At 41.2% G+C, this 12,468-nt stretch overlaps 1 protein-coding gene across 7 annotated transcripts in view; it reads right to left on the reverse strand.

The window, feature by feature from the left end:
- LOC125463086 (inosine-5'-monophosphate dehydrogenase 1) overlaps nt 1-12,468 on the reverse strand; it is a 58,099-nt gene that overhangs the window by 16,554 nt on the left and 29,077 nt on the right. For all 7 annotated transcript variants that reach the window (XM_048553788.2, XM_048553784.2, XM_048553785.2 and 4 more), the window contains exons 3-4: nt 2,108-2,156; nt 1,216-1,317 (exon numbers count right to left, since the gene is read on the reverse strand). In XM_048553788.2, coding sequence (XP_048409745.1) covers nt 1,216-1,317; nt 2,108-2,156 — 151 coding nt within the window. The remainder of the gene's footprint in view (nt 1-1,215; nt 1,318-2,107; nt 2,157-12,468) is intronic.

The raw sequence follows: 12,468 nt of genomic DNA on the forward strand, positions 1-12,468 counted from the left end.
AGACATTGGTTAGGCCACGTTTGAAATACTGCATGCAATTCTGGTCTCCCTGCTATAGGAAGTATGTTGTGAAACTTGAAATGACTCAGAATAGATTTACAAGGATATTGTCAGGGCTGGAGGGCTTGGACTGTGGGGAGGGGCTGAATAGGCTGGGGCTATTTTCCCTGGAGCATCGGCGGCTGAAGGGTGGCCTTACATAAGTTTATAAAATCATGAGGGGGCATAGACAGGGTAAATAGCCAAGGTCTTTCCCCCAGGGTAGTGGAGTCCAAAACTAGAGGACACAGGTTTATGGTGAGAAGGGAAAGATTTCGGCTTTTTCTCAGAGGGTGCTGCATGTATGGAATGAGCTGCCAGAGGAAGTGGTGGAGGCTGGTACAATTACAGCATTTAAAAGGCATCTGGATGGGTATATGAATAGGAAGGGTTGAGGGAAATTGGCCAAATGCTGGCAAATGGGACTAGATTTATTTAGGATATCTGGTCGACATGGATGAGTTGTTTCCATGCTGTACAGCTCCTGGACTCTATAAAGCAGCCTACTGATTGGCACCACATCCAGCCTCTTCAACAGTCACTTCCGCCAGTACAGGCAGTGACAGCAGCTAAACCACCTAGAAGATGCAACATGCTAAGTTTCTAGGGTTGCTTCAACAGCACCTTCCAAACCTATGAGTTGAAGGGACAACAAATGAATGGGTTTATCAAAACCTACAGATCCTCCTCCAGGTTACACACTGTCCTGCCTAGGCACTATACTGCCACTATATCACTGTCACTAGCTCAGAATCCTGAAACAGTGTCCCTAACAGCACAGTGTGTGTACCCATGCCACATGGGCTGCAGTGGTTCAATCTGTACGGTTATCACCTTCTCATGGGCAAAAAGGAATGGGCAATAAAAGTTAGGCTTGTCATTGAAACACATTCTACAATGAGTTAAAAAGTCAGCTTGAGCTTCGATTGATTCCACTTACATACACATTAACTTTAGCACTAATTTTTTATTCAATTGTCTTCTGAATTACTGAACTGCTTTTACCACATTTTCAGTTGCGTATTTCAGATCCTAATCTGTTTTACAGCTTTCATGTAAAAAAGTGTTTCCTTGCATTCTCTTGACAATCTTCTTGAATTGGGGATATCACAGACATAGTTCACTAACATAACTTGCATGATGAAAAGAACAGGCCAGTTTTCATGTGACACTCACCCCCATAGCAATCGCCATGCTAGACTCTGTCACTGTGTCCATAGGAGAGGAAACAAGAGGAGTCTTCAAGGTAATTTTCTTGGTGAGAGCTGAAGTCAGGTCCTGATGGCAAGAAATTAAAACGTTGCTGATCACACAATTTGATAAATCAATTTTATTTGTTCCATAATCCTTTCCAAACCCATACACACATACATGAAGTCTAGCTAAAATTCCAAATTTTGAGACTACACCTAGGAAATGAGTTCCTGGCTAGAAGTTATTTGATGGGTTTACATATAGAATGGTATATACTGCAAGCCAGAATCTAAACAGAAAACTTGTTTCAAGAAGCTCACTCAAACTGCCTCATTCCGCATTATAAAGTAGAAGATATTCACATAAGAAAAGCATGGCACAAAAGGCAAACTTTATTGAGACTCTCATTCTTCTCTAATTAGACAAGGACCTTGCTAATTATGAAAAAGTTCGCTCCCCTGCCTTTTTAGTTGGAAAGCCATTTCTGGAAAGCAGTTTCCCAAAATATAGGATGATCCTAGCTATAGACGGTGCAAGAAGATCACCAGGTTCCATCTCCAACCTACTGACAATTTTAGGGAATCTCCTGCATCCATATTTCAGGTTAATATATTGACACACCTCGGGGAAAAATGACATCCCATAACAAAGGGAGTCCTAAGAGGAGACAAGATTTAAACTTAGCGACAGAGGGACAGAATGTGCAAAAGAACAGAAAACAGGAAGAGAGAATAATAAGAGGAAGCATGCACACAGAAGAAAGATTACTTGGGTTTCCTTTAGTCTGGGTTTGCAGGGTTTGCTGACCTAAGTTAATTCATAATCAGTCCTGCTTTTGACACCTGTCTGGAAATATCGGATTTTCACAACTCACCACTTCATCAGCAGCGAAGTCAATAAAACCAGGAAGAATCAGGAAGTCGCTAAAGAGAAAATAGGAAGAAAAATTAATTACCAGATTAAGCCAGTCAGACATTACTTGCAGGAAGCATTATAGTCTAGTTTAGAAATTAGCATCTGGCTCCAGTCACATACAGGTATACTCCACCTTCCAGACAGGTTGAGCATGATTCAACAGATACCAGTTAACCTCCCTTTATTCTCAGACAGTGAGTGTCATTGGGCTATTGAACTGCAAGATGCAGCACAGTCACCAACCATTTTCCTCCATTCTCAGTATCACATAAAGCATTTTCCAGCACAAGTTCAGGTGGTCAGGAGAGCAAAATTCTGCTTTTAACCCACTGCTTTTATTGGTAAAACAACATTTAGCCCCATCCACCTTAACTGAATTCTTAGCTGAATTTCAGCTATTAAATGTTTAATTTGTATTTAGGCAGCATCAAAATAGTGATCCAAGGTGTTCAGCAGGAGTGCAAGGCAAAAGATGATGTGAAACCATATATAGTACAGCTGACAAAACAAAACTATCAAAGAGCTGGGTTTTAACAAATAAGCACCTTGAAGGAGGAAAGAGAAGCAGAAGAGTAATGAAAATCAGAAATGTGCAAGAGGCCATTATCAGAGGATTGCAGATATCCAAAGGTTTTTGGGCTGGAGGAGGTCACATACAAGAATAGGGAAGAAAAGTGATGAGGAGGGATTTGAAAATAATGTTGAAACTTTTTAAATCAATCAATGTGTTGCCAATATGTGTCAGCTTCACATGCAAATAAATGATGGAACAAAGTAACCCAGAAAGCAAAAAAAATGAAATAAAAAAGTAATACTCGGAAAGAATGCTCTTGAGCTCCATTTCGAAGTATGCAAGACGAGTCAGATTAGTACATGTCAATTTTACTTTCTTTCCTCTTAGAAGGTAGAGATCATCAAAAATTGGTACATGTTTAGGCTACCAGCTGAACTCTAATAAAGCAATAGTTTCTATGTTACCTTATTACCTTAATACCTATTCATTGTCACAGCAAGCACAACATTGCCACAAGTATGAATTTGAATCTTACTCCAAGACTTCAGCAGATAATCTAAGCCAATTTCTTGTAATTTCTTACTGGTATCATATTTCTCACGGATGCATACAAAAAGTTCCCATCACATAGCACTTAAACAGAAGTGAGTTCTCCTAATGTTCAATACTTCCTATTTAAAGCAAAAAAAATTAACTCTTCTATTATACAACTCATAATTTCAAATTGATTTATTTAACATTATTTTACTAATATTACTGAAACACAGTAGTATAATATATCCAAGTAACATTATGCATTTCACTTTAACAGGACTTATCACGGACTTTCTGTTCTGTGGCCTGCAGTTTGTACGTGACCTTATCATCAGTGCATCTTATCTCACTATCAGTCCTGAAGACACTCTTTGCCTCTTTCTTAAGTACCTGTTGCCATCCTCCATTCTTACTTTTCAAGTCCTGAAGTTCACTGCAGTTCACTTCTCTTTTTAATCTTCTAATCAACCTGTCTAATGATGCTACCACACACGTATGGACTTGAAAGCTGGCCCTCAGTACTTCTCTTAACCCAGAGTCTGTTCTGAGACTACTCCCTATTCTGCACTGAAGTTGTAGGTCCATCAAGTGGTAAAGCTAAGTTAGGACAGGTAGTCCCAGCCTAGATTACATATTGTACATTTTTTTATTATTTATTGATACATTTCAGTTTGCAAGTCAAAGCAGCTGGGAATACATGGCGCTCCACACACGATACAGTATTTCAACTCATGCAATGGTAAAAAAAAGAGCCCAAGTCTGGCTTTAACATTCCCATATGAAACAATCTACCATTCGATTAATTTTTTTTTCCATTTAAAAGTCATGGTTTTCAGGAATGTAGCCACAACCTTAATTTTCCCTTATCGTCACCACTTGCAGGCTCTCAGGGTCACAGATTTTTTTTTTGCCTACGGTGCATGAGACTGGACAAGGCAAAGAAGTTAGAGGTCAGGCGTGAAAAGCAGCCCTTTTATACATCTCAGTGGTAATGGGAACTGCAGATGCTGTACAATCCAAGATAACAAAGTGTGGGGCTGGATGAACACAGCAGGCCAAGCAGCATCTCAGGAGCGCAAAAGCTGACGTTTTGGGCCTAGACCCTTCAGCTCATGGGTCTAGGCCCGAAACTTCAGCTTTTGCGCTTCTGAGATTCTGCTTGGCCTGCTGTGTTCATCCAGCCCCACACTTTGTTATCTTTTACACATCTCATTTGGTTGTTCCCAGATTTTTCCAGTCGATCATATTATCTTGAAAAATGCCTGAAAAAAATTAATTCAAGAAAATTACAAATTAAGTAATTAGATGCCAACATAATTTTCCTCATTGAGTTATTCATTTTCTTAAACAAAAACTTAGTTCCTATGTTGTCAGGCTCAACTGGGAAGTTCCTTAAAAAGCAGAGGTAATTGCTTGTGTGATTTAAGTTTACATTTAAAATCACAGAAATGAATAGCTGAAAAAAATTGTCTCAATTCTCAAGATTGTTTTGAAGTTGGCTTTACAAACAGGTCATTGTTTAAAAATTCAGTTTATTACAAGAACTGTTGGGGGGGGAAGCAAAACATTTCCCCCCAACAGTTCGATTTTAAGTGACTTTTCTCTTAGGTTAGGCCTTCACAAAATGTTGGTCAGGACTCCAAGTGGGGTCATGAGCTTCAAAGTAGCAACCGCTGTCACAGAACTCAATCCACACCTACCCTGCTCTCTCTCTCAGGTATTCTCTCCTTTGCCACCTACTCTCAGAGCTCTTCTTCCTTCCTCCATCACACCTCCACTCTCTATTCAGAGAATTCACTGGTGATTCATTATTATTAAAAAGCCTCAAAATGATGTTAGTGGAAAAAAGTTGTCCAGAGTGATGTCTTCATTCTTTAATTTTCATCTTTCAACTCTGTGAAATGTTGAAGTGAGGCATACAATGGGGTTCTAATATAACACACATTCAAATAACGTTTATCACAACTTCAGGATATCCCAAAACATTTCGTAATCAGGTACTTTCGATGTGTTGAAATAGCAAGACCCATAATAGTTGTGCAATAACTAGGTAACCTATTTTTCGTCAAAATGCATTCCTGAGTCAACATCACTAAGATACTGGGAGATTATTATTATCTACCCAAGGGACAAGCAGGGTTTCATCTGCTTTCCCTCAGTGCAATACTGGATTGTCAGCCTAGATTTTGTGATCAAGTGCTGAAATGTGACTTGATCTCAAGTTCTAGTGACTTAGCATGCTATTTACTGTGTACTGGGATTCATAACACTGCTGTAGCATCATCTCCTGAAATTCACAACTACAGGAGTCAGCTCACAATTCCAGACACAAACACAAGGTTTTTCAACTCAAGGCTGCATCTGGAGCCAAAATAAAAGATTATTTCTGTTGGGGTTTTTTTAAATGTACATTTTAAATAAAAATAACAAGCAGTCCCATCTTCTTACACTCTATGGGAACTTCAGTGACTAGGAACATCTGTCTCATAACAGAAAACAAGCCACCAGAAACACTCCATTTAAAAATAAAACTGAAATGGATTTCCCACAAGTTCTTTAGGATGAACGGCTGAATTTTTTTTGCAGGCAACCAGTGCAGTGGGTCAGGACACTGGACCGTGAACATAGGAGATGTCATATAATTTACCCCAAAATAATCGGACGACCGTAACTGTTGGCTGCACAAGTTCTTTCAGGTTGTCTTAATCCTGCAAATTTGCCACAAGTGCAAAAAGCTGTTGTGGAATACCGGATTCAGTCAGTCCCATAAGTTTCATCTTAACAAAGAACCTACAGTATGAAAACAGTTCACCTGGTCTGACTGGTCAGTAGAACACTAATGCTTCAGGCTTCAATATTATGGGTTTCTTTCAGCTAATTTCCGCTTCCTACGTTGCCCATACCCTGGGAATGTTTGATGGAGCAACGTAGAGAACATTTTGTTTTGTATCTAACCTGAAATGTTCCTGCCCTGGAGTTGTCTGAAGAAGTGAGGCAATCAAAGGAAATGTGGATGATTAATGTATGAATCACAGAGGAGGTCAATGCTGATTTAAGCCAGGACAGTCTCCATGTTACGACATGGGCCCGTATACAACTGCACAGGTTGAGAGAAATTGCTCTGGGGACAATACCGGATGAAGTAGTTACCAAAGTTAGCTGACGTGAGATTTAGTAGCGGTGGCTGTGATTTGCTTTCTTTTGGCAGGGTCGGGGAACAGAGGTGAGGATCCTGCTACCAACGTCATCCAGTATAAATGCCCACTACCAGCTGCAACCTTGGACCTGGTCTGTCAAGGAGAAAGGTGAGGAGAATTGAAATTGAGCGTTTGGAGTGTTAGGATTTTTGACAGAAAAATTATACATTTCTATTTCAAATCCTGAGAAAGTGTATTAAGAGTAACTTCAATTTCAGTAATGAGGATCCAGGAGTAAGAAGGAAACATATTTATATGGTCAATGTCAACTCCTTCAAAACATCCTCAAAGAACTACTCACACATACACACAATAATGTCAAAGCTTGAAAAGGCACTTTCAAAACTGTTCCTGTTTCCAACCAGGAATTTAATTTGAGTAAAATTCAATACCAAAATCTACATAACCCAAAGAATCTTCCCCTTCAGGCCTGATGCTGTTATGCTATTAAGCGGAAACAAGCACATTCCTTTTTTCTATGTTATGATGATTCGAATGCTAGAATCAGATTCTTATACTAAACTTGCAAAAATAAATTATGGTCTTTACTTAAAAATTAGAATGCTGCACGGCTATCAAGAAAGAGCAGGGGAGTGGGACTAATTGGAAAACTCCTCCATCAGTCTTCATTTTTTTTCTTATATTTTAAGATTTTTGAGGGCCTAAATATGGTGTCATCAAAACACAGACTGAAAGGAAGGTTCCCTGAACAAGGGGCTGACTGTTTTCCAAAGGGCAGCTCCATCATTGGGAAACTACTTCTAGCTCCACTTCAGGAAATCCATCAATATAGAAAGTATAACAGTTAGGGGTAAATAGTTCACCTTAATGCGCCAGTAATAGTCGATACAGGACCATCTCCAAACCCAACTCAAAAATAACTAGCATTACAAAATGGTCAAGCATTTCAGACAAGTAACTTTCAAAACTCCATTCACAGATATAAAGCACATAGCTGCTCTCCCATCACCATAGTAGGACATGGAAAATAGGTGCATGGGAGGACTGTCAGCCCCAGCAATTGATATACCATCCTAATTTGGCCACATAGTAATTGCTTTTCCAACACCATAAATTCCAGAAACTTCCTCTCTAAAAGGCACTGTGGAGGCATCTTTATATAGAGGCTACAGTAGTTTCAAAAAAAAAATGTTTATTGCCACCTGCAGGATAAAATCACTCCTGTAGCCCTAGCATTGAAGAGCAGCTGGTGGGATCTGCATGTAAAGACGACAAAACTGCTTTGAAATAAGCTAATAACAGCCCCTTCAAGGTCGAGACATCTTGGGATTCAAGTCATAGGATTCTTTTCAGTTAGAAACAAAATGTGCCACACGTTTTCATAAATAATTGAGAAACAGCTGCTAACTTCAAACCACATCACACGACAAACACTGTTGATCCAAGAGGTAGGTTAGCTATACCCAGTACAATTGCAATGCAGTCAGATTGGTATGAACAAGAAAGGACTGAAAATCCCATCACACAAGTAACTTTACTAAGAGCTCATCAGATTACTTGGCCTCTTTGAGACAAACTGCCCAGCTCTCTCTCCTCAATCAGAAGATTGTGCATTCAAGTCCTACTCGAGGGACTTGACTAAGTATAAAAACTAAGCTGACATAATACAGTCATCGAGTCGTACAGCACAGAAACCGACTTTCCTGTCCAACTAGTCCATGCCAACCAAGTTTCCCAAACTAAACTAGTCCCATTTGCCTGCATTTGGCCCAAATCACTCCAAACATTTCCTGTTCACGTACCTATACAAATGCTGTATGTTAAATGTTGAAATTGTACCTGCATCTAGCACTTCCCCGGCAGTTCATTCCACATATAAACGACCCTCTGTGTGAAAAAGTTGCTCAAGTCCCTTTAAAACCTTTCTCCTCTCACTTAAAAATACATAATCCTTCTAGTTTCAAACTCCTCCATCCTAGGGAAAACACCTTTGCCAACTGCCTTATCTCGACCCCTCACGATTTTACAAACCTCAACTTCCTATGCTCCAGTGAAAAAGTCCCAATCTATCCAATTTCTCCTCACAACTCAAACTCTCCAGTCCAGTCAACATCCTCTTAAATCTTTTCTGCACCCTTTCCAATTTAAGAATATCCTTCCTACAACAGGTTGACCAGTATTGTACATGGTACTCCACGAGCGACCTCACCAAAGTCCTGGATAACCTCAACATGACGTCCCAACTCCTTTACTCAACAGTCTGAGCAATGAAGGCAGGCATGGCACAAGCCTTCTTTCCACCCCATCTATCTGTGACTTTCAAAAATATGTGTACCTAAACACCTAGGTCTCACTGTCCAACAACTCTCCTTAGGACCCTACCATTAGCTGTTTAAGTCCTGCCCTTGTTCACCATGCCAATTAAACTCCATATGCCACTTTTCAGCCCATTGACCAATTAAGACGAAGCAACTGTTGTACCAACTGAGATGTTCTCTTTCAAATAACAGATTGGACAAGGCCCAATCTACTCTTGGTAAAAAGTAACACGGTGCAATGCCCTGGCCAATACTTCACTCAGTCAGCATTGTTAAATACTGGTCAAAATCCTGGAACTCACTCCAAACAGCAATTGTGAGAGGACCTACACAAAACGGACTGAAGTGACTCAAGGTAGCATCTCAGAACCACCTTCTCAAGGGTTACAGAAGCTAGGTTAAAAAAAATGCTGCCCAACTCATGTTGTCAACATTCCACGAACAAATTTTTAAAAAAATCAGAGTATCTGATCACCACCATATCACCATTCATTGGAATTTGGTGAGCAGAAATGGATGGCTGCATTTCATACATTGCCACCTGTGAAATTCTTGTTGCAAAGCATTTTGAGGCTGTACAAATTCATGGAAAACACAAAGCAAACATGTCATTTTTCTTCTCACTTTTAATGTGCTGGCTGTAGAAACAGGTTGTGGGGAAATGGTTAATGTGAGTGGAAGTCTAAGAGGAATGGCTTCAGAAGACTTTGAAAAGCAAGAAAAAGATAGCAATTATTAAAGAAGGCCTTCCCCAAAGTGAGAATCAGGACACCAAGTAGGGTCAACAAGCTATTGTGGCTCCCAGGCAGCAATGGCCACCACAGATAACCACCTCTCTCCAGATCTTCTTTCGCCTCTGTCTCCTGCTCCCACAGGTCATCAACCCCAACTCCACTGTTTTCATTGTAGGGTTGTGACAATTTTGAAGCCTCAAAATGGGATAATGATGGGAAAATGTTTAAGCAGCAGCAAATTAAGTAGTTCAACAAAGAACATTAAGAGTGTAATAAACAAAAATCTGCTATCTATTGGGGACTGAGATGGTTGAGGAAAATCAAGAAGTTACCATCACATTAATGACTTTGATATTGCTTTCATTTGAAACTTCTCAATTAATATTCACTGCTCAGCTTGCCAAAACAATTTCTGAACCGATATGCAACTGCCCCCACCTCTTCCACATAAAGCCTCTTCAATTTTGTCAAACATTAAGATTGACAAGTCGCCAGGCCTGGATCAGATTTGTCCTCGGCTGCTTTGGGAAGCGAGAAATGCAATTGCTTCGCCACTTGCGAAGATCTTTGCATCCTCGCTCTCCACTGGAGTCGTACCTGAGGACTGGAGAGAGGCAAATGTAATTCCTCTCTTCAAGAAAGGAAATAGGGAAATCCCCGGCAATTATAGACCGGTAAGTCTCACGTCTGTCGTCTGCAAGGTGTTAGAAAGGATTCTGAGGGATAAGATTTATGACCATCTGGAAGAGCATGGCTTGATCAAATACAGTCAACACGGCTTTGTGAGGGGTAGGTCATGCCTTACAAACCTTATCGAGTTTTTTGAGGATGTGACTAGAAAGGTTGATGAGGGTCGAGCTGTGGATGTGGTGTATATGGACTTCAGTAAGGCATTTGATAAGGTTCCCCATGGTAGGCTCATTCAGAAGGTCAGGAGGAATGGGATACAGGGGAACTTAGCTGCTTGGATACAGAATTGGCTGGCCAACAGAAGACAGCGAGTGGTAGTAGAAGGAAAATATTCTGCCTGGAAGTCAGTGGTGAGCGGAGTTCCACAGGGCTCTGTCCTTGGGCCTCTACTGTTTGTAATTTTTATTAATGACTTGGACGAGGGAATTGAAGGATGGGTCAGCAAGTTTGCAGACGACACAAAGGTCGGAGGTGTCGTTGACAGTGTAGAGGGCTGTTGTAGGCTGCAGCGGGACATTGACAGGATGCAGAGATGGGCTGAGAGGTGGCAGATGGAGTTCAACCTGGATAAATGCGAGGTGATGCATTTTGGAAGGTCGAATTTGAAAGCTGAGTACAGGATTAAGGATAGGATTCTTGGCAGCGTGGAGGAACAGAGGGATCTTGGTGTGCAGATACATAGATCCCTTAAAATGGCCACCCAAGTGGACAGGGTTGTTAAGAAAGCATATGGTGTTTTGGCTTTCATTAACAGGGGGATTGAGTTTAAGAGTCGTGAGATCTTGTTGCAGCTCTATAAAACTTTGGTTAGACCGCACTTGGAATACTGCGTCCAGTTCTGGGCGCCCTATTATAGGAAAGATGTGGATGCTTTGGAGAGGGTTCAGAGGAGGTTTACCAGGATGCTGCCTGGACTGGCGGGCTTATCTTATGAAGAGAGGTTGACTGAGCTCGGTCTCTTTTCATTGGAGAAAAGGAGGAGGAGAGGGGACCTAATTGAGGTATACAAGATAATGAGAGGCATAGATAGAGTTGATAGCCAGAGACTATTTCCCAGGGCAGAAATGGCTAGCACGAGGGGTCATAGTTTTAAGCTGGTTGGTGGAAAGTATAGAGGGGATGTCAGAGGCAGGTTCTTTACGCAGAGAGTTGGGAGAGCATGGAATGCGTTGCCAGCAGCAGTTGTGGAAGCAAGGTCATTGGGGTCATTTAAGAGACTGGTGGACATGTATATGGTCACAGAAATTTGAGGGTGCATACATGAGGATCAATGGTCGGCACAACATTGTGGGCTGAAGGGCCTGTTCTGTGCTATACTGTTCTATGTTCTATGTTCTATTAAACCACATAATTCACTGAAGCCACATCCCATGCTGGCCCGTTTGCATGTGCCCAATCTCTGATCCTTGCGACTAACCTACAAAACCAATTTGTCCATTCAAAGCATTCAGCAGATACTAATTATTTTATTAAACAACGCTCAACACGAATTAGGAACATTACAGTTGATTAACAAGGAGAATTTCTCAGCATTGGACATGCCGTCCAAATACTATTTTTAAAAAAATTAAACAATTACCGGTCTCAATGTAGAACACTGACTATATACAACAGCTTGAATCAATAAGTAGCATTCTTGGGCATAAGCTTATGGGTTCAAACCCTATTCGAGCATGTTACTTTAAGGAAGGAGGAAAGCATTACTGAGCCCAAGTGCTTCCAGTGGGCTTTGCTTCTCCTTCCCTCCCACCCAGTATCTGCCAGGTTCTGACACACTGAGGCTACTAAAGTTTTGGAGTAGATTTGTAGCTCGGATTGTGGGTGTTGAGGTTGGTTGGCTTGCTGAGCTGGTTTGTTGATCTGCAGATGTTTCGTTACCATGCTTGGTAACATCTTCAGTGCAGCCTCTGATGAAGCATCGGTGTGTTTACCTGGCTTTCATACTCTGGGGTCCGTTGCAATGGATTACCTCACTTCCGGGTTTCCTCCGCAGTGGAATGTCTATGGCATCAACATAAATGTGTTTATTAATAGCCTGCTTCGTGGAGTCCCATGCTTCCAGGAATTCTCATGCTGGTCTCTGCCTAGCCTGTCCCAGGATCTTGATGTTGTCCCAGTCGAAGTCGTGGTTCTCCTTGTCCATGTGGATTGAGATGAGTGAGTATTGGTCGTGTCTTTTTGTAGCCAGTTGGCGTTCTTGTTCCCAGTTTCCTTACTGTTTGTCTGATGTAGTGTTGCTCGCAATCTCTGCAGGGCATCTTGTAGATGATAGTGGTCCTGTCCATGGCAGGGAGTGGGTCTTTAGTTCGGGTGAGCACTTGTCGTAGGGTTGATGTGGGTTTGTGTGCCACTCTGATGCCCAGCAGTCGTAG

This window comes from Stegostoma tigrinum, chromosome 25, assembly GCF_030684315.1.
Source record: "Stegostoma tigrinum isolate sSteTig4 chromosome 25, sSteTig4.hap1, whole genome shotgun sequence".
Taxonomy (NCBI): Eukaryota; Metazoa; Chordata; class Chondrichthyes; order Orectolobiformes; family Stegostomatidae; genus Stegostoma; species Stegostoma tigrinum.